Here is a 27,955-nt window from a genome sequence, read left to right as displayed (position 1 = left end):
CAGTGAAGTAAATCATATTTTTATGTTAAGTTTAAGACAAGTTTAAGAATCTGTTGAATTTAAGTTAAATTAAGCTTTGTGTTTTTAACTTGAAATATCTGTATTTAGAGTTATGATTTTTAGTTGAAAGGTATAAGACTGCTCAAGCTTACAGAACATTTAAAACAGATCAAACATCTGGACATGGTAATTAGATTTACAAGAGTTGCTTATGTTATAAGAAAGGTTTTTCATGTGAGGATTTTAAGTTTACCTTGTCAGGCAATTGAAGTGCATGAGGAAAAAAAATCAAATACATTAAGCATATGAATATGATCTAAACAGTTATGGAAATTTTACTAAGTCTGTAGATGAGACTAATTGTTAAGGAAATTTAAATTTGTTTAAGTTGAGTTAAACATCAATCAAAGAACAAGTAGAAGTAATTTTTTAAAAAGTACATTTATAAATAGAATTGCATGATTTAGTTGCATGCAACTAAAATGTTCAGTGCAATGCCTAGATTTTTGTAAGCATTCAATCAACATTAGCTATAATCATCCCCCCAAGAGCTGGGCACATAGTAAGCTATTGCTAACCAGTTACTAATCTCCTAGCAGAGCAGAAGGTTATGTGTGTGGTTTGAGTGGTATTGGGAAGACCTGTCTAGATGCCTTGATTTGGAAATTGCTACCATATCACATGCTTTCAGTTAAAAGCTCTCTCCAGGGATCCTCTTTTTAAAAGTATACACTTCTCAGAGGGCATCCCTTCCTCCTCCGCATGGTTTAGTTTATTAGGTACTAGGTATTTGCTTTACAATGGTAGCCTGAGAACAGTGAACATGCAAGGGGAAAAACAGTATTGGGTTAGGGCCCCTGAAAGAAGGTGAAAAGGTAAGGAAAAGAAGAAATTTTGTACAATCTTCCAGTCTGCCCTGCCATTTTGTCCCCCTGATGTATCAGAGCAGTTTCTCTACCTTTCCAGAAATAAGTTTACATAGCTATGCCCCTGTGGTACCCTGGAGCCTCCACCTTTGAAACCTGCCAGACAGCCTGAAAACAACCTGGCCCAGGGCACCACCTGCTCTTCTGTGTGTCTCTTCTCCCATACCCTGAGCTGGACCTGGACTTCTGTCCTTTTGGCACTAATCCATCTCTGCTCATCTACTAGCAGCCCCGAGCACCTCCTGCCCTTCTTCATGACATCAGGACTCCCTTGGTCTTGGAGCCAGGTGAGATTTCAGGATTTCTCAGTGACCTTGAAGTTTGACACCAGAGCCAATCCTGTGGCACATGGAGGGTCCTGAGGCTTAATTCGTGGTTAAAAATCATCTGTTGCATCGTGTCTGTGCTTTCCCAGTTGGAGCAGTGGGAATAAGGCCGCCAGGGTGACCCTGACCAGTGGCGTGGAAGGAAGGATGGAAGAGGAGTGACTCACTCTGCACCTTCCCTGTAGGTTACCAGCTTGAGGTCTCAGGATGCGTTGGACCCTATATTAGTCTCCTAAACTGTTATCATCCAGTGCTATTTTCCCCTTTACGCAGAGGTGGCAGGGGGGTTGGGGGCTGGCCTCTGTCTCCACGGAGACTGTGACAAGGTCCACTAGGGGCAGTTTAGAAGGGGGCAGGCCTCGAAGGCTGGGAAGGCCCCGGATTTACACTTCGCAACTCCCCGTTACACACGCGCCTCCAGGGAAGAGCCAGGATGAACGGAGCTCAGCAACTCGCGCCCTTTGTTTTCACCAAATTTGAGGACGCTCCAGCTCCAAGTCCTGGAGTCTGTGATCCTTTTAAGAGCTCCTAGAGCGGTTCCAGACTTCCCCCTTAAGGCGCTCTTCCCCTTTAAGGTGGCTCCTCCCGTCATGCCGCGTCGCAGTCTTAAGGCTCCGCCCTTTGAAACAGCTTCCGTGAGGCAGCAACAGCCTCGCTGTGGTCACGGCCCCTTTAAGCCTGAGCCCCGCCCCCGGTTCCCCGCCCCATTTTTTCCTCTCCCATTCGGGCCCGCACCCGGTGCCCCAGCGGGTCGTGCGGCTCCGCGCGCGACGGTGAGCGCAGGGCTAAGGGGAACGGAGGACACGTTCACCGAGCTTTCCCTGTCCTTGCCGTGTCCTCGCGGGTCCTGGGGACAGGGCTGGAGTTGCGACTGGGGCGGTGGAGATGGGACGGTTCGGAGCGCGGGAGGGGTGGGCCTGGTTTGGCGGAGCTGGGGGAGGGGCTCAGGTGACTTAGGGGAGGGGATGGTTCCCCCGCGATGCTCTCGGGACCACCGGGATTATGGGGGACTGGCCTTGCGGTCAGGCGGCGTTCCCACTCTTCCTTGCCCTACTAATGCCCCGGTACAGCCCAGGTGCGGAATTATACCCCCCTCGTCTCCTGGGTTCAGGCCCCTCTGAGGGTTGCCTGCCGGCCAGTCCCTCCGCCTGAGACCGCAGTCTTGGAGGCTGCTGGGGAGGCCGAGGCTGAAAGCTGTGGCCTTTGAGAGGGTTGCGGCAGGAGGGCAGCGGCCCCCTCTGGGACTCCTGACAGGTGGGGGCCACAGCAAAAGGCACAGGGTGGAGTATGGCCAGTGGCTAACCTGGGACAGACTTCTGTCTGCTTCCCCCAGGTAGGGACTGAGTTGTGGGCTGAGTTTGACTACGGGACCTCAATTCCTAACCTTCTCTGCCCATCAGAGAGCTGGTGGTCACCATGGCAATGCGGGAGCTGGTGGAGGGCGAATGCGGGGGTGCCAACCCTCTCATGAAGTTGGCCGGGCACTTCACCCAGGACAAGGCCCTTCGGCAGGAGGGGTTAAGGCCTGGTCCCTGGCCACCAGGAACCCCAGCCTCTGAGGCGGTGAGTGTTCTTGAGGTGGAAAGCCCAAGTAGTGCCTTGGGATGGGGGATACCTATTAACTGCTTTCTCTCTTGGAGTGATTTTCAGTGTGCTGGAAGAATTTTTAAAACGTGAAATACCTGACTGTTTAGTCAGAGGCACTGACCTCTTTTCCCTTAGATTGTCAAAAAATAAAAATAAAAAAAATGACAGCAGCCAACACAACAATAGCTGTCGGCTGTGAATGAATCAACATGATACCTATTTCTTGTCAGATGGGCAAAAAAAATGTTTGGTGTACCACAGATTTTTAGTAATTGTTTTATGTGTGCCATGAGATGAAAAAGGTTGAAAATCACTGCTCTATTGTGTTGCAAATAATAGTTACCACTTAATGAGTGTTTACTAAGTAATAAGCTAAGCACTGTCCATCTTTATATTGATGAAAGCAGCCAGTTTATAGATGAAGAAATGGAGGCTCAGAGAGGTTTTGTGACTTGCCCAAGATCATATAAATGGCAAAGCTGGAATTTTAACCCACATTTAGTTAGTTGTGTGTCTGATCTTTACCACTCTACCATATTGTCTCCCTTCTGTCTTAGGTATCTAAGCCTTTGGGGGTAGCCTCTGAAGATGAGGTAAATATACCAGTCTCTTCTGTTGCATTTTTCTTTTGCCCATTATGTTTTTACTTTAAACTTGGCTCACTCATATTTTAGTTTTTGACCAAATGAAATTTGCCTTAGCCTTCCTGCTTATTTCTTAAAATGTATTCTTTGAGTATTTACAAATCTATAGTTTCTGTGTTTTCCTTCCCTTCTGTTTGACATTAGTAACCCCCATCTAACTGGCCTGTCTCTTGCCGAGTTCATCTCATCATCTCTCTTCTGATAGTTGGTGGCCGAATTCCTCCAGGACCAGAATGAACCACTTGTGTCCCGTGCCCCTCAGACCTTCAAAATGGATGACCTCCTGGCAGAGATGCAGGAGATTGAACAGTCAAGCTTTCGCCAGGCACCCCAGAGAGGTGGGTCCAGAGTCTGGTGTGAGGGGAGATCACCATTTTCTGTGTAGATAGAGCCAAGGGGGTTCCATGTTCGGATGTTGCTGGGACCGGGAAACAGATGCAGAAGGAGACAAAGGGAATAGTGTTTTCATGTGCACTCAGGGTTCCTTAGGCATGATAGAACAATATGTATTTCTTTTGTTTCTTAGTTCTCTCTCTCTTTCTCTCTCTCAAGCCCCTGGTGTGGCAGACTTGGCTTTATCTGAGAACTGGGCCCAGGAGTTTCTTGCAGCTGGAGATGCTGTGGATGTAACTCAGGATTATAATGAGACTGACTGGTCCCAAGAATTCATTTCTGAAGTTACAGGTGAGGCTCATCATTGAAAAATCTAAAATGGTTCCTATGGGGCAATCAGTGTTCTACACTGTTACCCTAAATCATCTAAGGGTGTAGAGTGATTTCAGGGGCTTATGACTTTTCTGGACTCAGCTTATTTCTATGGGGGCACTGAACCTGAATTCCCTTAGGTGATAATAGGGAATTGAAACTTGTATTAAACAGTGAACTAGGTTTGAACTGGATGAAATAGAGAGAGAAGGAGAAAAGGAGAGAAGAGAAAGAGGAAACATGAGGAGTTATGTTTACTTCTTTGTTACTTGAAACTTATTACTATAGTTTGGTGAAGAGATTGGCTGGATTGCAGTGTGGCCTAGGAAGAGAGAATTATTTAACACAGCCATGGGATTCTGGCATTAAGTCGTCTTGAGCAGGATTGGGCCTTGGAGAATGAAATTGTTGAGTTTAAGGACCTGAAGTATAAGATCTTGGAGGTCAAAGAACATACCCTGGTGATAATAATAAAAATTAATAATAATAGCTAATGTTTGTTTACCATGTTAAAAGACTTTGTGTTAAGTGCTTTTAAATGCATTATCTATTTAATTCCTATGAGAACCCTTGAGATAGTTATTGTTTTTATTCCTAGTTTACAGATAAGACAACTGCCGAAGGTGACACAGCTTTGTGAGTGGTGGAGTTAGGATTTGACTCTGGGTTTAAATGATTCCAGACCCTGTGTGTTTAACCGTTATGTGGTACTGCCAGGCTTACAGCGTCAGCTCTTCAGGGTCTCAGTCTTCAGGGTCTTCCCTTTCGAGAGCATCCATGATCACTGCATCCTTTGAGGTTGATCCCCCTCCCTGCCAAGCCTGTCTGATTAGGGACATAGAAGAAGGGCATTCTCTTTAGCTTTTCTCTTCTTGATTGCTCTCAGAGAAGCATTGCTAGTCTTTTTCCAATTTAAGAAATCCAGAATAACGAGATTCAAATGAAGAATGTTACAAAAATTCTAGACTAGCCCAGCTGGGCGTGGTTCAGCAGTTGAGCATTGACCTAGGATCCAGGAGATTGTGCTGGATTCCCGGTGAGGGCACATGCCCAGGTTGTAGGTTCCATCCCCAGTTGGGGGTATGCAGGAGGCAGCTGATCAATGACGGCTCTCTCATCATTGATGTTTCTATCTCTCTCCCTTTTTCTCTCTAAAAAAAAAAAATTAGTAAGAATAAAAAAAGTTAATGGTCTCTGTTATCATAACTCCCTTTCCCACCCTTAAGTTGGAGTTTAAGGTAAACAGTAGGTGCTCTTGGTTTCATTAATCGTGCTATACACATTAATCCTCACCTGAGGATATTTTTTCCATTGCTTTTTAGAGTGGAAGGGGGAGAGAGAGAAACATCTATGTGAGAGAAGCACATCAATTGTTTCCTTCCCCCTCCCCCCCCAGCAGGGCCAGGGATCAAGCCTGCAACCGAGGTATGTGCCCTTGGCCAGAATTGAACCTGGGGCCCTTCAGTCCATTGGCCGATGCTCCAACCACTGAGCCAAATTGGCTAGAGCTACACATTATATTCTTTTTTTTTAAAAAATATATCTATTGATTTCAGAGAGAGGAAAGGAGAGAGAAAGAGACAGAAACATCAATGATGAGAGAGTCAGTGATCGAGCCCACAACCAGGCATGTGCCCTGACAGGGAATCGAACCTCGATCGCCTGTATCCTAGACCCATGCTCAACCACTGAGCCATGCCCGGCTGGGCTACACATTATATTCTTAAACCCATTTGATCTTCACAAGAACACTTACAAGACTGGCATTCTTTCCCCATTTTATGGATAAGGAAACTAAGATTTGGAAAGGTTAAATACTCTGTCCAAAGTCATTCAGTAACAGAGATGATATTCGAACTCATGTCTGTTTGACTCTAGGCCCTATACTTAGAACCATTACACTATTACTTAGAAATCTGAGCTGTAACAGAGACCCTCCACCAGACTAAAACTCAGTGTTTCATACAAACCTTAGGTATAAGTGCTATCTCTTATATTACAGTTGTAATGTGTGGGCATCAGTCATTTTTCACAACTCAAAAAAAAAATCATTGCTACTAAAAGCATTGAGACTGATGAGATTTTCATTATGGTTACCTGAATTGTTTGCAGCCATTGAAATCAATGTTGCAAAACAACTTTACAAAAACACACTGGACCTGTCTTACCTTAAGTCTGTTAAATCTTCTTTGGGAGATCTCTCTCTCCTCCTTTTTTATAATTCTTTTGTAACCATGCCTGCTTCACAGAGGCAGGGACATGGGAAGCTGGAAGTAGAAGGTGAGCTATTTGGAGTCTCCCTTCATAAAAATGTCTTATTGCAGTAGTATATTGCTTTGTATGTAGTGGATTTTCAGTATTTAGTGAGTGAATAAAGTAAAATCTGGGAGAAAGAGCTAAAGGAAATTGATTTGCTATTAATTGAATTTTTTCTTAAATTCTCATAACATTTGTGGGTGATATTATTATATTGATGATATATAGAGTACTTGTTACTTTAATGGATAAGTAGACTGAGATGACAGGATATATTCTTTAAATCCTTGTTATTTTCTTTTCTTTTTTTTAAGTTTCTTTATCTTTATTGTTGAAAATATTACAGATGTCCCCTTTTTATCCCCATTGATCCCCTCCACCCTGCATCCATCCCATCCCTAGGCTTTCCCCATACCAATGTCTATGTCCATGAGTTATGCTTATACACATATAAGTTCTTTGATTAATCTGTCCCCATCCACTCCCCCATCCCCACCTTCCCTCTGAGATCTCTCAGCCTGTTCAATGCTTTTATGTCTCCAGATCCATTTTGTTCATCAGTTTATTTTGTTTATTATATTACACATATAAGTGAGATCATGTGGTATTTGTCTTTCTCTGACTGGCTTATTTCACTTAGCATAATATTTTCTAGTTCCCTCCATGCTGTGCTAAAGGATAAAAGGTCCTTATCCTTTATCCAGCTGCATAGTATTCCATGGTGTAAATGTGCCACAGCTTTTTTATCCACTCATCTACTGATGGGCACTTGGGCTATTTCCAGATCTTAGCTAGTGTAAATTGGGCTGCAACGAACATAGGGGTGCATAAGTTCTTTGTGATTGGTGTTTCGGGTTCCTTAGGATATATTCCTAGAAGTGGGATCACTGGGTTAAATGGCAGGTCAATTTTTAATCTTTTGAGGAAACTACATACTGCTTTTCATAGTGGTTGCACCAGTCTACATTCTCACCAGCAGTGTACTAGGGTCCCCTTTTCTCCACATCCTCGCCAGCACTTGTAGTTCATTGATTTGTTGATGGTAGACATTCTGACAGGTGTGAAGTGATACCTCATTGTGGTTTTAATTTGCATCTCTCTGATGATTAGTGATGTTGAACATTTTTTCATATGTCTCTTAGCCATTTGTATGTCCTCTTTGGAGAAGTGTCTATTTAGGTCCTTTGCCTATTTTTTATTTTATTTTTTATTTATTTTTAAAAAAAATTTATTTTTGTTTAAAATATTACAGATGTCCCTTTTTCTCCCCAATGGCCCGTTCCACCCCGTCCCTTCCCCCTCCCCAGTCCCTCTCCCCACCTTTGTCTGTGTCCTTGGCTTGTGCATATATGCATATAAATTCTTTGGTTACTCTCTCCCCCTGCACCCACCCGCCCTCCTCCATCCCTCTGACATTCGTCAGTCTCATCTATGCTTCCATGTCATTGAATCTATTCTTTTCATCAGTTTATTAAGTTCTTTAGTTTCCACGTATAAGCAAGATCATGTGATGTTTGTCTTTTGCTGCCTGGCTTATTTCACTTAGCATAATATTCTCCAGGCCCATCCATACTGTCCCAAATAGTACGAGATTCTTCTTCTTTACAGCTGCATAGTATTCCATGGTGTAAATGTCTCACAGCTTTTTTATCCACTCATCTACTGGACACTTGGGCTGTTTCCAGATCTTAGCTATTGTAAACTGTGCTGCTATGAACATAGGGGTACATATGTTCTTTCTGATTAATGTTTCAGGATTCTTAGGATACATTCCTAGGAGTGGAATCAATGGGTCAAAAGGCAGCTCCATTTCTAATTTTTTTGAGTAACCTCCATACTATTTTCCATAGTGGTTGCACCAGTCTGCATTCCCACCAGCAGTGTACTAGGGTTCTGCTTTCTCCACACCCTCGCCAGCACATGTTGTTTGTTGATTTGTTGATGGTAGCTACTCTGACAGGTGTGAAGTGATACCTCACTGTGGTTTTAATTTGCATCTCTCTGATGATTAGTGATATTGAACATTTTTTCATATGTCTCTTAGCCATTTGTGTGTCCTCTTTGGAGAAGTGTCTATTTAGGTCCTTTGCCCATTTTTAATTGGATTATCTTCCTTTTGTTACGCTGTATGAGTTCCTTATATATTTTGCATATTAACCCTTTATCAGATGTGTCTTTGGCAACTATGTTCTTCCATACAATGGGCTCCCTTTTCGTTTTGTTGATGGTTTCTCTTGCTGTGCAGAAGCTTTTTATTTTGATGCAGTCCCATTTGTTTGTTTATTTACTCCTTAGTTTCTCTTGCCCTAGGAGATGTATCAGCAAACATATTGCTACGAGAGATGTCTGAGATTTTGCTGCCTATGTTTTCCTCCAGGATTTTTATGGTTTCATGTCTTACATTTAAGTCTTTTATCAATTTTGAATTTACTTTTGCATATGGTGTAAGTTGGTGGTCTAGTTTAATTTTTTTTGCACTACTTGTACAATTTTCCCAACACCATTTATTGAAGAGACTGTCATTACTCCATTGTATGCTCTTGCCTCCCTTGTCAAATATTAATTGACCATAATGGCGTGGGTCAACTTCTGGGTTCTCTGTTCTGTTCCACTGATCTATATGTCTGTTCTTGTGCCAGCACCAGGCTGTTTTGCTTACAGTGGCTTTGTGGTATAACTTGATATCTGGTATTGTGATCCCTCCAACTTTTTTCTTCTTTCTTAAGATTGCCAGGGCTATTTGGGGTCTTTTTTAGTTCTATATAAATTTTCGCCGTGTTTGTTCTAGATCTGTGAAATGTGCTGTTGGTATTTTAATAGGGATTGCATTGAACTTATAGATTGCTTTGGATAGTATGAACATTTAATGATGTTAATTCTTCCAATCCATGAACATGGTATATTTTCCCATTTGTTTATATCTTCTTCTATTTCTTTTTTAGTGTCCTGTAGTTTTCTAAGTAAAGGTCTTTTACATCTTTGGTTAAGCTCATTCCTAGGTATCTTATTTTTTTAGTTGCAATGGTAAATGGGATTTTTTTTTTTTTTTTTAGTTTCTCTTTCTGAGACTTCATTGTTGGTGTATAAAAATGCCATTGATTTCTGGGTGTTAAGTTTGTACCTTGCTACCTTGCTGAATTCATTTATTAAATCTAGTAGTTTTTTGGTGGAGTCTTTAGGATTCTCTATGTACAATATCATGTCATCTGCAAATAATGACAGTTTTGTTTCCTCCTTTCCAATTTGGATGCCTTTTATGTTTTCTTCTTGTCTGATTGCCATGGCTAGGACTTCAGTAGTATGTTGAATAAGAGTGGTGAAAGTGGACACCCCTGTCTTGTTCCTGTTCTTAGGAGAAATGGGTTTGGTTTTTGCTCATTGAGTATGATGTTGGCTGTAGGTTTGTCATATATGGCCTTTATTATGTTGAGGTATGATCCTTCTGTTCCCACTTTGCTAAGTTTTTATCAAAAATGGGTGTTGGATTTTATCAAATGCTTTTTCTGCATCTATTGATATGATCATGTGATTTTTGTCTTTCAGTTTGTTTATGTGATGTATCACATTAATTGATTTGCGAATATTATACCAGCGTTGCATCCCTGAAATAAATCCCACTTGGTCATGGTGCATACACGATTTGCTAATATTTTGTTGAGGATTTTAGCATCTATGTTCATCAGGGATATTGGTCTGTAGTTCTCTTTCTTTGTAGTCTTTATCTGGTTTTGGAATTAGGCTAATGCTGGCCTCGTAAAAAGAGTTTGGAAGTATTCCTTCCTTTTGGACTTTTTGAAATAGTTTGAGGAGGATAGGTGTTCTTCTTTGAAAATTTGGTAAAACTCCCCTGTGAAACCATCCGGGCCAGGGCTTTTGTGTGCTGCGAGTCCTTTAATTACTGCTGCAACTTCATAAGCAGTTATTGGCCTATTTAGGCTTTCTGACTCTTCCTCATTGAGTTTTGGAAGGTTGTATTTTTCTAGGAATTTATCCATTTCATCTAGGTTGTCCAACTTAGTGGCATATAGTTGTTCATAGTATTTTCTTACAATCCTTTGTATTTCTGTTGGGTCAATTGTTATTTCACCTCTTCCATTTCTGATTTTGTTTATTTGGGTCCTCTCTCTTTGTTTCTTGATGAGTCTGGCTAAAAGTTCATCAATTTTGTTTATCTTTTCAAAGAACCAGCTCTTGGTTTCATTGATCTTTTGTATTGTTATTTTGGTCTCTATGTCATTTATTTCTGCTCTGATCTTTATTATTTTCTTTCCTTCTACTTTGGGCTTTTCTTATTCTCTTTCTAAGTTTTTAAGTTGTAGGGTTAGAGAGTCTATTAGAAGTTTTTCTTGTTTTTTGAGGTAGGCTTGTAGTGCTATGAACTTCCCTCTCAGGACTGCTCTCGTTGTGTCCCATAGATTTGGAGTTGTGTGTTCATTTTCATTTGTTTCCGGGAATTTTTTTTTATTTCTTTCTTGATCTCTTTGGTAACCCATTCATTGTTTAAAAACATGCTTTTTAGCCTCCATGTGTTTAAATGTTTTTTAGTGTTTTTATTGTAGTTGATTTCTAATTTCATGCCACTGTCGTCCGAGAAGATGCTTGATATGATTTCAGTCTTCTTGAACTTGTAGAGACTTGGTTTGTGTCCTAACATGTGGTCTATCTTTGAGAATGTCCCATGTGCACTTGAGAAGAATGTATATTCAGCAGCTTTGGGGAAGAATATTCTGTAAATGTCAGTTAAATCCATCTGATCTAGTGTGTCATTTAGGGTCACTGCTTCCTTGTTGATTTTTTGTCTGGAAGACCTATCCAGTGAAGTCAGTGGGGTGTTAAAGTCTCCTACTATGACTGTATTGTTGTTGATCTCTCCCCTAAAGTCCTCTAGAAGCTTTTTGATAAATCTAGGTGCTCTATATTGGGTGCATATATGTTTATGACTTTTTCCTTGACCAGGTTAGGGAAGTTTTATGTCATTATTTCATCAAACAGGTTCTCTAACCCCTGCTTACTTTCGATCTCCTCTGGCACTCCTATAATACAAATATTGTTATGTTTCATGCTGTGCCGCAGCTCCCTTAGATTTTCCTCCTGTTTTTTAATTGTTTTTTGTTTTGGGGTCTCAGATTGAATGATTTTTTTCTACCCTGTTTTCTAATTCGCTGATCCGATCCTCAGCTTCCTCTAATCTGCTATTTATTCCTTCCAATGTATTCTTTATTTCTGCTATGTCATTCTTCATTTCTGACTGGTCATTTTTCATAGTTTCCATATCTTTTTTCATGCTGTTCAGCATCCTTACAATCAGTATTCTGAACTCTATATCTGAGAGATTGCTTATCTCCATTTCATTTAGCTCTTTTTCTGGAGACTTCTCTTGTTCTTTCATTTGGGGCTTGTTTTTTGGTCTCTCTATTTTGGCTACTTTTTTTGGTTTGTTTTTAAGTGGTAGGTAGATCTGCTAGGACTCTCAGGCTTTTTGGAGGGTCTCTGGTACAGGCCAATGTTAGATGCATTTTTTGACTGGCCCTGAGCACCATTTGGAGCTATCAACTACCCTAGGCTTGAGGTCTTCTCTGCTGGGGCTGGGTGCATTAGGACTGGACCAAGATGCACACCAAAGTCTGCTTTTCCAAGGCCCAGGTCCTGAAGCAGATCAGGCAAAGAAAGACTCAAAGCACCCTGAGGCCTGCCTCTGCCAGCAGGCTGATTAATTGATTCTCTTAATGCGCCTGGGGCTGTAGAAGCTCCACAGGGTGGGGCAGCTGCTTGTTATCTGTCTTTTAACAAGCCTCAGGCTGTAGAAACTCCCCTGGGCAGGGTGAGAGGCTCTCCAGCAGGGTGAGGCAATTGCTTCCCCCCTCAGGCAAAAGTGGAAAATTTGCTGCCTGAGAAAGATGTCCTCCACAGTCTGCGGGAATGACTTGGCACAGGAATCCAGATGGGCGTCCCCGATCTCACTCTCCAGAACCCACAACCCCAGACTCTCCCCACACAGCTCCAGTCTACTCTCCTCCCCCTCCGCCGGAGCCCAAGGTGAGTGGCTGCACACAAAACGTTGGCTCTTTAAGAGGGTGCCTGCAGTTCCAGCTGCCTCTCCCTGGCAGACAGAAACCCAGCTGCTTTTCACAGCCAGATGTTATGTAGGCATCTTTCTGAGTTCTGGTGCTCTTGGCTGGGAAGCCAGCCTGGGGTTTAGGCCCCAGAGTCCTCAGTGGGAACCCCCCACAGCTGAGATATCCCTCCAGACCTTCAGCTGCTGCCTGTGGGAGCCCAGCCAGCCCTCTCTCATCCACACTTCCTACCAGCCTCTGTGTTGTCTTCACTTTTCCTCCTTGGTTATGAGGGTGCTCTCCAGCTTGTCTTCAGTTGGTTTTCAGGATGATTTTTCTACGTTTTAGTTGTAAATCCAGATTGGTCCCCGGAAAATGTCAGTGTAGCTTCCACTCAGTCTGTTGCCATCTTGGATCTCTCCTAAATCCTTATTATTTTCTAATCCCCGTTGTTACAATTTAAGTTTAAAAGGAACCTTGAAGTTCAGTTTTTTTGCTTTAATGTTTTATTTGGAAATAATTATAGTTTCACTGGAAGTTGCCAAAAAATGTACAGAAAGGTTCTGTGTATCTTTTATTTTGTTTTCCCTAGTGATAACATTTTGCATAACAGTTAGTTATGCACAATATTAAAGTCTGGAAATTGCCTTTGGTACAGTCCACAGAGCTTATTAGATTTCAGCAGTTTTATGTGCCCTTATTTGTGTTTGTGTTTATAGTTTTATGCAGTTTTATCATGTGTAGATTTGTGTAACCACCGCCACAATCAAGATATAGAGTTATTCCATCACCACATGAACCTCATTTTTTAGTCTGCCATATTTCTTGATGGTATCTGCCCCCCCCAATCCTAATTTTCTGGGCCAAATAATTCTCCATCTCATGATTGCTCAGCTCTGGGAATGAAACACATCTTTAAGGAGTTTTCAATTTAGACAGCCTCAGCTAATGTGGTATGTGAGGTCCAATGATAATCATGAGAGATAAACCTGTACTTTCATCGGAAAAGCAGTGGGCAGCAGAAGCAGAAGATTGCCATAGATTCCCCTGGATGACAGAGGAAGAGGCTATGGAATGAAATGAATAACAATCCCATCACAATAACAATTGTGGTGTTTTCTACTTTTGGTGTGAGTTTGCTATGAGCAGACAACTATGATAGCAATAGCTAATATTTGTTACTTTGTGTTTTGTGTATACATTATCTCATTTGGTCTTTATGACAATCCCTATGAGGTAGCTATTATTATTTCTATTTTATAGACAAGGAAATGGAAACTTGGAGGGCTAAGTAATTTGTCTGAAGATGCATGGTGAATAAATTGTGGAATTGGGATTTGAGTGCAGGTGGGCTGACTCTAGAACCTACATTCTTTACCACTGTGCTGTTTAGCAAACACAGAAACTTTGATGGATAAGGGTAGGAAGTTCTGAGTTTGGGGTAGATGTTCCTAGTTGGAATGAACACACCATGAGAAACTGTATGAAGGTGAACATTTTGAGTTGTATATTTGGCATGTAGGTTGTTAATTTTAACTCTGCTTATCAATTTTACCTAGGACAGTCTCCTTCCCTTTGTAGGCTCTAGTTGCTTCAGTCTCAGAGGTATCCAAATGGGTCTGATTTTCTGTAAGAATTTCTCAAAAAATATTGTGAAGGCCAAGTGGTATTCTTTTGGTAATTTTATTTTGACTCCTTTGTTGGAGCAGTTCCCAGTGCCAGAAAATTCTGAGTCTTTTGGCTAATATGGCCAAATATCAAATTATAGATATTTGAAGAAGTCTTTTCTCACCTCTGGGATTTTCTTTTAATTTATCTCATGTCTATTTTATAGTCCAGGTGCTTTGTATGTTTTTCTGTTGCTCCTTGTCTTTGTAAGGAGCACTTGTGGCCTGAGTGTACTTTTATAAAGCACGCTAGTTAAGAATAAGAAGGAGGGATGGGTTATTTTTCAACAGAATGGGACAAAGGAACTGGGAGGTATTATAAAGTCTAAGTGTTAGGTATCTCCTTATTAGGTCTCTACTCTTGAGCCAGCATCTAGTTGGGGCAGAGGAAAAATAAATGTTGACTGTAAGAGCTAGTGAGGGAAATCTGGATATAAATGTTGGGAGTCTGTGAAATTAAGAGACAGAGTCCATGATCAAAAAATTAACTGTATCTCTTATTATATTAGTAATATTAATAATTAGTTATATTTTGAGAGTCTTGATTCTTTGTATTTTCAGATTTTGACGTTACTTTCTCAGATGTTGAGATTACTTTGTTGAAATTATTCAGGCAAAGTCTCAGTTAAATGGAATATAAAGTTCTGTTAAACATTAAGAGGGAATAAATCTCCTCAGTATTAAAAGCAATGACAGATCTTTAAATTGGGAACAAAGACAGAATGTCCATCTTAGTATCTGGTTTGTAAATATGTGGATGCAGAGCAGGAGTGAAGGAGGCTCACACTTTCTCTACATTTACACATTTTTTAGGGCCCTTTAGAATAATTTTTCTTTGCCTCCCCCCTCCTCCTGGCCCCAGAATAATAAAGGGCAAAGTCCTAGAGGTTGAGAAACACTTAGTTCAGCACCCTCATTCGATCTGTTGCCTTAATATGTTTATTTGGATGTTGCAGCTGTGCCCTTTGTCACTAGAGCTAAGTCAATTTCTAGAACTAGACTTAAAACATAATCCTCAAAATTAATCAAAAGTGACTGAAGTCAGAGTAGTTTATCCCTGGGGGATGGAGGCATAAGGGAACCTGTGAGGGAACTGTAAATATTGATCTGGGTTGTGGTGATTTGAGTGTATTCCTATGTAGAAATTAATGAAACAGTCTACTTAAGTTTGGTAGACTTGATGAACTTTCATGTCTGTATTTAATCTCAATTAAAGAATGAAAAAAACCCAAACATCAGTGGGAAGAGTGGACCCATAATTCTAGTTCAGTGTCCTGCTTCTCAGTTTCTCTTGGAAGGTACATTAAGATGAAATATGAGGCTCCTTTCATTGGGAGGGTGTGAACTCTGTAGATAGAGAACAGACCAGAGACTTGGTTAAGGAACAAGAGCTCTTCTGTTCTCCCTTAGATCCTTGCTGCTTCCCGGCAGTACCTTCGAGGAAGATGGAGGCCCTAGTGCCTTCTGTTTTTTATTGAGGTTTCAGTAAAAGGGTTTGGTCCTCACTCCTTTCCTGAGCCTTTTTATTTGGTGTCCTGTTCCTAACTCAGTAAATTTCTATCCCAGGCCCCTTGGGGGCAACAGTGGGTTTGATATTGAAAATTTAGTAATATTTTCTTTTGACCAGGGGTCTCTAAGGGATTAAATAGGATTTTGTCTGCTTTGGCTTGGTCAAGTTAATATTCTTATTCCCTGTCCACTCACTGAATCCTGTGTGATTTCCCCAACTCTCTGCTTCTTGCAGACCCTTTGTCTGTGTCCCCTGCCCGCTGGGCTGAGGAATATCTGGAACAGTCAGAGGAGAAGTTGTGGCTGGGAGAGCCTGAGGGAACAGCTGCCACTGATCGCTGGTGAGTGCAGCTACTTCTTTCTGGATGGATCCTTGTGGAAGGAGGGTTGGACAGTTTTCCTAGCTTCCTCCAACCCCCTCCATCCACATTCCCAAACCAACTTGTTACCCCCTCCTTTTGTACGTTAAGGTTTCCACCTATGTTATGATCCCTAAGAATCCTAATTGTCCTAACCAAAAGTTTGTAGCTTTACTTTATGCGCCCTGTTTCCATTTTAATTTGGAGCTTGTCTATTCCTTCTCGCTGAAAAGATATATTTGGGAAAGAGAGAGAAAAGGACGTGGCCAGTGCTTTACCACTCCTGCCCCACTGTCCTTTTTAAATGTAAATTGGAATTCGTAGGTCCTCAACAAGAGAGTGGAGTAAGGTCATTCTCTTTTCCCCCATAGGAGCTGTGATTGCCATGGGCTGGGAGGGGAGAAATAATATGGGGAAGGTAATGGCTAACTAATGTGTAAAATTAGTTTGTTTTTACCTGTTCCAGGTATGATGATTATCATCCTGAGGAGGATCTGCAGCACACTGCCAGTGACTTTGTGGCCAAAGTGGATGACCCCAAACTGGCTAATTCTGAGGTGAGCCACACCCCACTGCTGCTTTGCCCAGCAGAGCTGGTGTTGAAAGTCAAGGGTCTTGCTTCTCTTACCCCAGTTCAGTTTAAAGAGAAGGAGATGAGATCCTTGGTCCATTCCTTCCAGTCTGGAGAATGGAGACTTTGGAACCTGCCTCTTCCTTCCAACATTCTTTCCCTCATTTCCTTGCCTACTAACCCTTTCTCTTTTCTGTGCCTTCTCAAATCTTTAGAGCCAGAAATCCCTTTCTTTTTTGCTCTCTACATTTTTTGGGGTCTTCAGCATATCTTGTCTGCAGCCATAGATGGTCAGGGGGGAGGGGTAAGTGCAGGCTCCTCTTGGGCATGATCAAGAGTGCACACCTGGAAGTTCTTTCCCGAGTGGCCTATGTGTGTCTCTGTGCCCCAGTTCCTGAAATTCGTGCGGCAGATTGGCGAGGGGCAGGTGTCCCTGGAGTCCGGTGCAGGGTCTGGCCGAGCTCAGGCAGAACAGTGGGCAGCAGAGTTTATACAGCAGCAGGTAGGACATTGTCACCACCCAGTTCCACTTCAGAGCCAGCTTGTACCCTAGGCCTTGGGTTTAGTGTTCAATGGTCCCAGATGGGGAAGGGATTTTATTTCCAGCTTGTCTTGGTAGCATTCAGGTCCAAGTGGGTGGGAAAGAGGTTCTGAGACTATTCTTCTTGGCCAAAGTGTCCAGGTTGGTGGTAGTCAGTGGGTATTGAGTTGGTGTTTAGTGGGTAGAAAGTTGGTGGTGGTGGTATGACCATCCTTCTTTGTCGCAGGGTACATCAGAGGCCTGGGTTGACCAGTTCACAAGACCAGTAAACACATCTGCCCTTGATATGGAGTTTGAACGAGCCAAGTCAGCTATAGAGGTGAGAGCAGATAGTGCAGGAGCAGACACTTATTGAGAAAAGACTCCATTGGAGCGAGTGGGTGTGTTAAAATAAAGGTGATGAACATAGAGTTCCTGGATCATCTGTGTCAGAATTGCTTGGGGTGGGCGCCTCTCAATGCCAATTCCTGGCATCACCTCAGACGACTGAATCAGAATCTGGGGGTAGGATCTAGGAATCTGCATTTTTAAAAAGCTCTTCAGATGCTCTTAAACATATTGAAATTTAAGAACTATTGCCTTAGGGAATTGTTCTAGAGGAGCTGGGGGGGGGTGGTCATGATGTATCCCCTTTTTCTAGCTGCCTTCCCTTCCTTACAGTCTGATGTCGATTTCTGGGACAAGTTGCAGGCAGAGTTGGAGGAGATGGCGAAACGGGATGCTGAGGCTCACCCCTGGCTTTCTGACTATGATGACCTCGCGGCTGCTTCCTATGATAAGGTAAGAATAGGTTTTCAGATTGCAGGATTTCCTTGTTTTGTTGTCTCTTCTTTAATCCTGAATTTGGGTACTCACTTAAAAAAAAGTTTGTATTGATTTCAGAGAGAAGAAAGGAGAGGGAGAGAGATAGAAACATCAATGATGAGAGAGAGTCACTGATCGGTTGCCCACTGGGGATCAAGCCCACAACCCAGGCATGTGTCCTGACTGGGAATCAAACAGCGATCTCCTGGATCATAGGTCAATGCTCAACTGCTGAGCCATGGCAGATGGGCCGGGTACTCACTTTTAAGTAATTATTTTCTTAAGCCCCTTTCTATGAAAGGAAGTCTAAAACATTCCCTTACCCCTGCTGTCCTCTAGTAATTGAGAGTATGCTTTATTCTTAGGCTATAAAGGTTAATAATAATAGACCATCCTTGTTAAATACCAATGATATGATGATGTTATACCTATGGTAGAGGTTTGCACATGATGCAGGAAGAGCACAAATAAAGGAGCTCTGCCTGAGAGGTTGAGAACATTTTGAGAAGATTGATAACTCTTTTGGTGTGGAGTGCCTCCACACCTCTCTCTGTGCCTCCACACCTTTTTTTTTTTTTTTTTTTAAAATATCTTTATTGATTTCAGAGAGAGGAAGCGAGAGGGAGAGAGAGAGATAGAAACATTGATGAGGAGAGTGTCACTGATTGGCTGCCTCCTGCACACCCCCTACTGGGGATCGAGCCCGCAACCTGGGCACGTGCCCTGACCGGGAATTGAACCCCGATCGCCTGGATCCTAGGTTGATGCTCAACTGCTAAGCCACGCCCAGCCGGGCAATATCTGTGTACTTTTAATTTTATTATTTTATTTTATTTTTCCCATCATCATTTATCCCCTCTATGCCCTCTTCCACCTCCTCTTGCCCTCTGTGTATTTTTTTTTTTTTAACTCATAAATTTAAGTTCTAATCTCTTCCTTGAGATTAGAACCACTTGCCCCAATTTAGGGTGTTTTTAAAGAATTATATTAAATGTTAGGAAAACTTCACAGGAGTCACTGGTGAAAGATTACCTAATTTTGTATATAGTATATACTATTGCCTTAGAAGTGTGTATTTTTTCAGACTTATCATTGTAAAAAAATACTACCTGTGGGTTGTAGGGCATTTGGGGATGTGGTTAATAATTGAGCTGCTGAGTTGAAGCATGATTGGGAAGGGAAAGAATTACTTGGTTTTGTAGAAGGCAAAATAGGAACTTGGGAGGTGAATAGTAATGTTTTTTTCTCAGGTCAGATCTGTTTTGGAAGGGACTTGGGCTAGAACCAGGGGTGGAGATATAAGGCAGGATGATGAAGGTGGATCTTGACATAAGGGAGCTGTGCAGAGGTAGAGATGAATAAAGTTCAAGATAACTTTAAAAAGCCAATGAAACAGTACTAAGAGAAACACGATTTTTATTATCCCAGTCTGATTTCCTGAGAGCTATCTAGTAATATAATAAAAAAGAGAGTTGACTTTTTGGGACCCTGCCCTATGTTTTACCATAATAAGAGTTTCTCCTATAGCATTCTGATGAGGAAGATACCACTTTTATTAATTTGTATGAATAATTTTTGTTGACTTATAAATGGCAAGTTCTGAAATTTTAGATAAAAATTTCCATGCTTTTGATAAATATAGACATAGCACTAGTTTCATATGAGCAGCATTTTTTCTCTTAGCATTTTTTTTTACTCACATATTAATGATATGCTAGGCCAAATAAATTTTTAAGTTCAAAACTTAAAAACATAATTCTGTTTTAGATTCTTGAACCCTATTTGATATCATTGATCCTTGGGATATTGTGAAATTAGTATTAGAAACATTTGCATTAATGTTTCACAAAAATATGCTTTACTTTATTACTTACTAATAATGAACAATTCAGGTTTTATCTGGCTTTGTGCTATTACTGAATTATATGTCATTAGTACTTTCTTCCCCCCAAATGTGAATCTGACTCTGATTGTCATATAAGTTCATGGGTCTCTGACTGTACAAACATTTTTTTTTTTTTTTTTTGGTCTTTATTGATTTCAGAGAGAGGAAGGGGGAGAGAGAGAGAGAGAGAGAAACATCAATGATGAGAGTGCTCATTGATTGGCTGCCTCCTGCATGCCCCCTGCTGGGGATGGAGTCTGAAACCTGAGCATGTGCCCTGACCCATGTGCCCTGGATCTCCTGGATCATAGGTTGATGCTCAACCTCTGAGCCACACCCGCCGGGCATGAATGTACTAATTTTTATTGATGGTCCTTTAATTTTTCAAGACAGCACGTATGTATAGCTCAAGCAGATGTTATATACTGTGAGCATAAAGGAGAAATTTCTGTGATAGGATACACTTCTTAGTAGTTATCCTATTTTTGCAGTGTGATCCTGTGAAATTTTTGAATAAATCAGAAAATGATCAGACCCAATGATTGGCTTGGATTAGACTTTTTAGGATGTAATAGTGTTGTGTTTTTTGTTTTTTTTAAAATATATCTTTAATGATTTCAGAGGGAGGAAAGGAGAGGGAGAGAGAGATAGAAACATCAATGATGAGAGAGTCATTGATTGAGCCCACAACCCGGGCATGTGCCCTGACCGGGAATCAAACCCTGATCGCCTGGATTCTAGGTCGACGCTCAACCACTGAGCCACACCCGGCCGGGCAGGATGTAATAGTTTTGAAGATTCTTCTAGAGCACTTTAAAAAAAAATCTATGCAAATATTCTCATTTTGAAAAATTTCTCTCTGATTAGCATTTGATAAAAATCTCAAGGAGGATAGATAGCATAAACAAGAGGATACTTAGAGAACCCTGTGGTTGCAACATAATGGCACTGACTTGTTACATTGTCTGCTGAGGGTAATACCTTTTTACAAATAGCATTTTAAGCTTTTTGGTAAAGCTTTGGTGAATATTCTCATTTGATGCTTTCAATAGCTCTGAGAGGCAGGAATTACTGTAATTAGGGAATTGTGTGATAGACAACAGTGGTCACTGTTTTCTACAGGGTGGCTTAAGACTTGGACTGATGAGGACAGTAGTTGAGGATGAATACAGAAGGATTTATTTTGTTGAACTTTAATAGTCTAAGGTGGGTGTTGGCAAACCATGTCCTGTAGGTAAATCTGGCCTGCCACCTGTTTTGCATGGCCTGTAAGCTGAGAGTGGTTTTAACATTTTAAAGTGATTGACAAAAATGAAAAGTAATATTTTGTAATGTGAAAATTGTATAAGTCATGCTTAGTTATTTAAATAATAACTGTGGCTGCTTTCTCACTACCATGGTGGAGTTGAGTAGTTGGGACAAAACATTACCTGGTGCTTTACAGAAAAGGCTTACTGATGCCTGGCATAGTGTCATTTTCTACCTTCTGAGTTTTCTGATTGTACAGAGATGTCCCAGGAACATTACCTATTCTTGACATGAATATACTTTTTATACATTCCATCTTGTATATGTCCAAATCCATCTTGTATATGTCTTGCTTCTTAAACCTCCATTGTAATTATTTAATTTTTATTTGTTACAAATAATTTGCATCTGATGACTTTTAATGATTTAGAACTTTTTGGTAAGATTTAAATGTTTCTGGTTCTTTAGCAGTTTCATAATAATATTGTAAAAGGGCCTTACTCATGTATTTATTATGTACACTTTCATCCTCATTTGTCCTTAACTACATTTAGAAGGGACCTACGTGGTATTTTGCATCTTGTTGTTATCTGGTATATTGTTTTGTGATGGTAACCGTTTACTCTCCAAGAAGGAACATTTTATTTGCTTGTCCCAAGTCATATGGTTTATTAGTGACTACCATTTTACCTTATTACGTCTCTGCCTAACATAAAATACCACTAGACAAAACTTTGCACAGAGCATCATAACACTGTCTTCAAATGAGAAGTCCTCAGTTAGAAGGGAACAGTGTTTTTCTGAAGCATTTCTGCCCCAGGATTTTGGGATCTAGCTTTCATTTACTATCAGATAAAGATTAATAATAATTTTTAAGAATGAAATTGGGGAGTAAATTAAAATTTTCAAAGTGCTTCCACACATGCTATCTCGTTATTGCCCACAATGACTCCATGAGCTAGGTAGAGTTGCATTTAAATGGCAGAGTCTCTGACTCCAAATTGCCTTTCCTTTATACATTATCACACTATTACAGGATAACAAGAAATGTCCTTTGAATAGTTAAGTAGAACTTATCTCATTACTATAAGCAAATTCTGGTAAGACATGTGTTCTGTTCAGTCGTGAGAAGTCAAGGATGTGGAAATCCAGGCCTATAAAGGGTCCCTAAAATAAGCTTGTTGTCAGCATGGATCAGAATTTGTAGACTAGCCTAGCTTTCCAGTTATTGTGAACCAAAGATAGAAGTGTGAGCACAAAACTGAATGATTTTACTATAGCCATAGAGGATCTCCTTATTAATATGGAGAATTTTCCAGCATTTATTCAGATACCTTTTTGGAGGCCTTCCAACTTCTTCTCCACCCCTGTTTTGGTGTCATCTCCTATTCCTGCTGTTTTGTGATGGCTCCTTCTCATATGGGTTCCTGCTTGGCTTCTCTTCCTTGCAGGGTTACCAGTTTGAGGAGGAGAACCCCCTGCGTGACCACCCCCAGCCTTTTGAGGAAGGGCTGCGGCGACTTCAAGATGGGGACCTGCCGAATGCTGTGCTGCTCTTTGAGGCAGCTGTGCAGCAGGATCCTAAGCACATGGAAGTGAGTAACTCATTATTCTGACTTCAAGTTAGTGACTGCTTCCTCCAGTTTTGAGGGAGGCCCCAAAGAGTAGTACAGATGGATTAGAGCCTGTGTGATGGCCTGGGGTGAGGGTGAGAGTGAGATAGTGGGTCAGGGGGAGCCAGAGGAAGGGAGTATGGAAAGGTGAATACATGGGTGATGGAATCTGTCAACTTTTCTCTAGGCTTGGCAGTATCTGGGTACCACTCAGGCAGAGAATGAACAAGAACTATTAGCCATCAGTGCGCTGCGGAAGTGAGTACACTGGAAGGTGGGGTGAGGTGGTTCCAGGGTTCTCCAAATAGCCTTTAGAATGATAAGAGCCTGGATCCAGATCCTTGTCTTCTTTCTGGCCACTAATAAGACTGTTTCTCATGATTGAAACTCTAAGGTTTGGAGTGAATTGGAGATAACTGGTTCCATTTCTTCAGCAGCTTTTGGTTTTATTTGTGGGACCCTGGCTTGTTCCTTGGCTGCTAAAATGTTTCCTTTCTCAAATCTGTAACTTTATTAATAACTTACATGTAGAGGATTTCTCTGTACATTAATCTGAGGGAGTTGGTAGGTGAGGTCATCGTGACTACATTCTGAATCTTGGCTTGGGTCCCAGGGTGCTGGTGGGTGCCACTGTCACTGCAGTACCAGCTCTGCCCATCTCTGTCCAAACAGGTGTCTGGAGCTAAAGCCAGATAACCGGACAGCACTGATGGCACTGGCTGTAAGCTTCACGAACGAGTCCCTGCAGCGACAGGCCTGTGAAACCCTGAGAGACTGGCTGCGCTACACACCAACCTATGCCCATCTGGTGGTGCCTGGGGAAGAAGGGGCCAGTGGGGTAGGACTGGGCCCCGGCAAGCGCATCCTGGGATCTCTGTTGTCCGAGTGAGTGAGGAGTTCCTGGGGTGAGAGTGGTAATCTGATTAGGAGGAAAACCTTGATTTTGGAAGTTTGGATTGAGACTCAAGGGTCTAAAAGTGTAATAGGAGTCCTAGGGTTGACTTGTAGAAGGTCTGTGTTCTACGGTGTAATGCTGGGAGGAGACATAAAAACAGGTTTCTAAATTGGAATTTGGGAGTAGAGTAGGAGGGATGGCTAATAGATTGATGGATCTCTGGGATATGATTGACTAATTAAGGAATTATTTTGGAGGGGTAGGAATATAGACATATCCATCCACATTTTTCTCTCCTTTTCCAGCTCCCTGTTTCTTGAAGTGAAAGAGCTCTTCCTGGCAGCTGTGCGCCTGGACCCTACGTCCATTGACCCTGATGTGCAGTGTGGGTTGGGGGTCCTTTTCAACCTGAGTGGGGAGTATGACAAGGCAGTGGACTGTTTCACAGCTGCACTCAGCGTTCGTCCCAATGTAAGCCTTGGGAGAGTGGAAAAGGGACATAACTGTACCTGATGGAGAATCATTTGGTGGGACCTTTGGAGTCATGGGACAGTTCATTCCAGTGTTCCATGTACTGAATACCTTGGGAGATTTGGGCAAAGAAGGGTGGATGTGTAGGGTCCTCTGAACTTAAGGGAGTCTATATGGTGAGAGTGGTTACACTGAGCCACACAATGAACTGTTGAGGAGAAAGGAATGGGGTTGTAACATGTGTTAGCTAAGCAGATTGATGAACCAGAGGAATGGGCAGAATCTGACCTGAGCCTGGCTTATGCTCCTAACCCTTCTTCATCCCTGTCCCAGGACTATTTGCTGTGGAATAAGCTAGGGGCCACCCTGGCCAATGGAAACCAGAGCGAAGAAGCAGTAGCTGCTTACCGTCGGGCCCTCGAGCTGCAGCCAGGTTACATACGGTCCCGCTATAACCTGGGCATCAGCTGCATCAACCTTGGGGCTCACCGGTGAGAGTGTCTTTCGAGTAATGAATGAATGAACTTTTTCTCCCTGCCTTTGGCCCTAGCTCCTCATTCTCTGCTCCTGTTATTTGACTAACGATCCCCAGCGTTCTTTCTCCCCATACCAGCTGACCTACCTCCTTCCTTGGTGTTCTGCTCACCAGTACTCATTCCTGTTCCCTACAGGGAGGCTGTGGAACACTTTTTGGAGGCCTTGAACATGCAGAAGAAAAGCCGAGGCCCTCGGGGCGAAGGGGGTGCCATGTCAGAGAACATCTGGAGCACTCTGCGTTTGGCATTGTCTATGTTAGGCCAGAGCGATGCCTATGGGGCAGCTGATGCCCGGGATCTGTCCACCCTCTTAACTATGTTTGGCTTGCCCCAGTGACAGTGGGATGGGCTGCCCTGCGAGTGTCTGCCTAGAGGGGTCCCCGCTCTGGATGTGACTCCCTCTCCCCAAATGGGCCTACCAAGGGGGTGGGCTGATAATCATAAGCGGTATGGCCTCTCAGGAGCGGCCTCAGTGTAGGCGTGAGTAGTCTTTGTTTTTGTTCCTACATAATTGTAGGAAAATGAACTGTGTTATCTCAGAGTCCCTTGGTAATTCAAGGGCCGCACATCCAGCTACAGATCTCTCTGCTCATCATGCTCTTTCTTGGTGCTGCTTTTTGGGTAGGACCCAGAGTAATAGGGTAACTGTTGTCATCAGCTGCCATTTCTCATAGGGTCTACCACATTTGTAATGTCTGTTCTCCACTCCCACCCCCCTTTACTGGGAATTGATAATAGTACAGCTTCCTTGAGCAGTTATGTATAGGATGTTCTACTGTGCACCTCTGTGATGACTATATCTAGGATGGGATGGCAGGAGTTGGCCTGTTTGATTTAAATGCTGATTTGGCTCAGCAGAGCTGAATTTGGGTAGGGATACTCAGAGTTCTGTCATTCTTGAACCTCTCCTGGCTGTCGCTTGGATTCCTGGGTACAGTGCTGCACACAGTAATGCTGGCATCACTATCGAGGGGTCCTCAAGAGCTGCCAGGGTAAATTGCTACACAGTGTTTAGGTGTTGGGTAGCAGGAAGGCTCACTTTTGGAATTAGCCTAGAAGGGACCAGATGAGATCAGATCAAGGGCTCTGTTCTGTGGCCGTTGGTGGGTCAGAGCAGCAGGATGAGGAATGTGGTGTGTGCAGCAGTCCCTCCTCCTCTTAGACCTGTGAGTAAGAATTGAGCTAGTAGCTCTTCTAGAAAAATTGGTTCAGAAATTGCCATCTTGCCAAATTCCTAGCAAAGAGGGAGTTCAGTGTTACCTTAGGTTATTTGCTGTATGTCTTAAAATGTTTCTAGGGGAGAGTGTCAAAAATCCCCTTCCCTGTAGTCCCTTCTCAAGGTGAAGATGGAGGGAAGCTGAGGGAGCAGCTTGGACTCTTCTCAACTGGGCCCTGCATGGAGAGCTGCACTAACCTCCAGAAAGGACTGCTGAGCCTCTTGCCTTGTCCTCAGTAGCTAAGGATCAGAGAGATTTTTTTAAAATTACCATGGTCCCAAGGTTCCATCCTGAAATTTATTTTTCTTTGTATGAATGTGTGTAAATGATTTTAAAATAAAACTGTAAAATATTTGTATGAAGAATAAATGGACTGACACGTGTCTGAGTTCTGCTGCCAGGCATGAAGTTGGGGTGTTGGGAGGTTGGTTGGTGTTTGGAGGATTGGTATTCAACAGTTTTCCCCTTTTTATCTTTCAAATTCTCATTGATATATTGATTACCCATCTGTCTAGTAATTATTTAGCACCTAATACATGCTAGGTATTATGACTAAGGTGGAGCTTATGGTTTAGCAGGGCAGACAGGTGTTTAACAATCATTTTTTACACTTCTATAAAAAATATGAGGGTGCTGTGTCATTGTTTGGTATTGTTTTATTGTGAATTACATGGGAGAATTTTTGTAGTTTTTTTTAATGCTTAGGGCTTTTAGAGGTTTTCATTTGGCTCTACCTGGTTTCTCAGGACTGTGTGAAGAGCCGTATCAACATGGGTCACTATCCTAGGGAAAATTTTAAAAATACAAACAAATATTTCTTTTGGAGATAAATGTTCAAGGCCACATTAGAATTTTAAAAAAATGTCTAAAGAGAACTGGTTCAGTAAATTTCTAGACAGGGAAGTATTATTAGCTATTTATGGTATAGTTTCCAAGGACGATAAATGCTGACATTATAATGAGAAAAGGTTAGCATACCACAGGTTATTGCAAGAAAAAATACATTGAAAAGAGAATAAGGAAATATCCTAATATGCTAAAAGTGTGAAGGTTATGAGTGATTTTCCCCATTTTGTCATGCTTCTCTGTAATTCCAATTTTTTTTTAGTTCATATGTAATACTTTAATAGGAAAGAAAATTAAATACCATGAGGGAGGAGGGCATCTGTTGCCACTACCTGGGTGATCTCCAGGCAGCTGGAGTCCGGGGCTCTGAGAAGTGGGCAGTGCGAAGCCCCAAGCCTGGGTTTGGGCTGGGCAGTCTGAGGCAGTAAATTCTATAGCAGGGAGATACAGGAAAGAAGAAAGTGGCTGAGTAAATGGCTTGAAAGCTTAGCTAACGTCTGGTTTAAATGAAGTCTTCAGGTCTGTCCGCCTTGCCTGCACTTGGTGGTGGGAAGGCATCCAGGAGGATGCTTTTCTTGCATGGTCTGTGCCAGGTGCCTCTTTTGAACCCAAATAAAATTCAGCCGGTATTTGTTGAGCCCCTATCATGTGCCAGGTGCTGTTCAGCACCAGGGATACAGTTCACAAGGCAGACAAGGTCCCTGTGCTCGTGGCTTACATACTAGGGGGAGAGGCAGAATAAGCAAGTAAATAAGAAAATTTCAGGTATTCATATGTACTATGAAGCAATCAAAATGCACAGGAGAGTAAAGGGGAGGGTTTGGGGGGCAACATTAGATAAGGTAGTCAGAAAAGGTCTTTGTCATTAGGTGATCTGAGTGAACGGAGGGAGCCAGCCACTCGGAGTTCTGGTCCCAGGAGGCAAATGGGAGGACTGATGTGAGGTTAAAAGCTCTGTGCAGTCCCACAGGAAGAAGGCTGGGGTGGAGAGGAATAGGGGAGAGGGTAGACAGGTGGTCAGGAACCATGGCAGAGAGGCTCTTTTTGATTATGGTAGAGTTTAAGGGGAGGAGTGGGGGACATCTGTAATACTCAACAATAATAAAAAAGAGTTTGAATTTTATTCTAAGTTCCACAATAAATCACTGGAGAGTTTTAAGGAGAAAAGTGATGTAGTTTTAAAAGACCACTATAGCTGCAGCATAAAGAATGGATTGTGGGGGTGTGGAGGCTGGACTAGAGCTGAAGCAGGCAGACCAGTATGGAGGCTCCAACAGTAAGCCAGGTGAGGGATGT

At 42.2% G+C, this 27,955-nt stretch overlaps 1 protein-coding gene across 5 annotated transcripts; it reads left to right on the top strand.

The window, feature by feature from the left end:
• Nucleotides 1-1,994: 1,994 nt before the first annotated feature.
• On the top strand, nucleotides 1,995-26,182 carry PEX5 (peroxisomal biogenesis factor 5). Of its 5 annotated transcripts, none has more exons than XM_016221848.2 (16): nucleotides 1,995-2,025; nucleotides 2,653-2,815; nucleotides 3,397-3,432; nucleotides 3,689-3,821; nucleotides 4,036-4,167; nucleotides 15,909-16,014; nucleotides 16,499-16,589; nucleotides 16,995-17,105; nucleotides 17,371-17,463; nucleotides 17,829-17,924; nucleotides 22,533-22,676; nucleotides 22,882-22,952; nucleotides 23,367-23,579; nucleotides 23,895-24,060; nucleotides 24,394-24,551; nucleotides 24,732-26,182. In XM_016221848.2, exons 2-16 carry the CDS (start codon nucleotides 2,669-2,671, stop codon nucleotides 24,931-24,933), a joined length of 1,899 nt encoding a protein of 632 aa, XP_016077334.2. In that variant the 5' UTR covers nucleotides 1,995-2,025; nucleotides 2,653-2,668; the 3' UTR covers nucleotides 24,934-26,182. The 5 variants fall into 5 exon arrangements, with proteins under 5 accessions (XP_016077334.2, XP_016077333.2, XP_016077336.2 ...); XM_016221847.2 differs by having other exon boundaries at nucleotides 1,996-2,025; nucleotides 17,805-17,924; XM_087814803.1 differs by lacking the exon at nucleotides 16,995-17,105 and having other exon boundaries at nucleotides 2,001-2,025.
• The last annotated feature ends 1,773 nt before the right edge of the window (nucleotides 26,183-27,955 follow it).

The sequence above is a fragment of the Miniopterus natalensis genome, chromosome 2 (genome assembly GCF_054644295.1).
Source record: "Miniopterus natalensis isolate mMinNat1 chromosome 2, mMinNat1.hap1, whole genome shotgun sequence".
Classification (NCBI taxonomy): Eukaryota; Metazoa; Chordata; class Mammalia; order Chiroptera; family Miniopteridae; genus Miniopterus; species Miniopterus natalensis.
The sequence above is the reverse complement of the archived record's forward strand: the minus strand, read 5'-3'. Positions and strand labels throughout refer to the sequence as shown.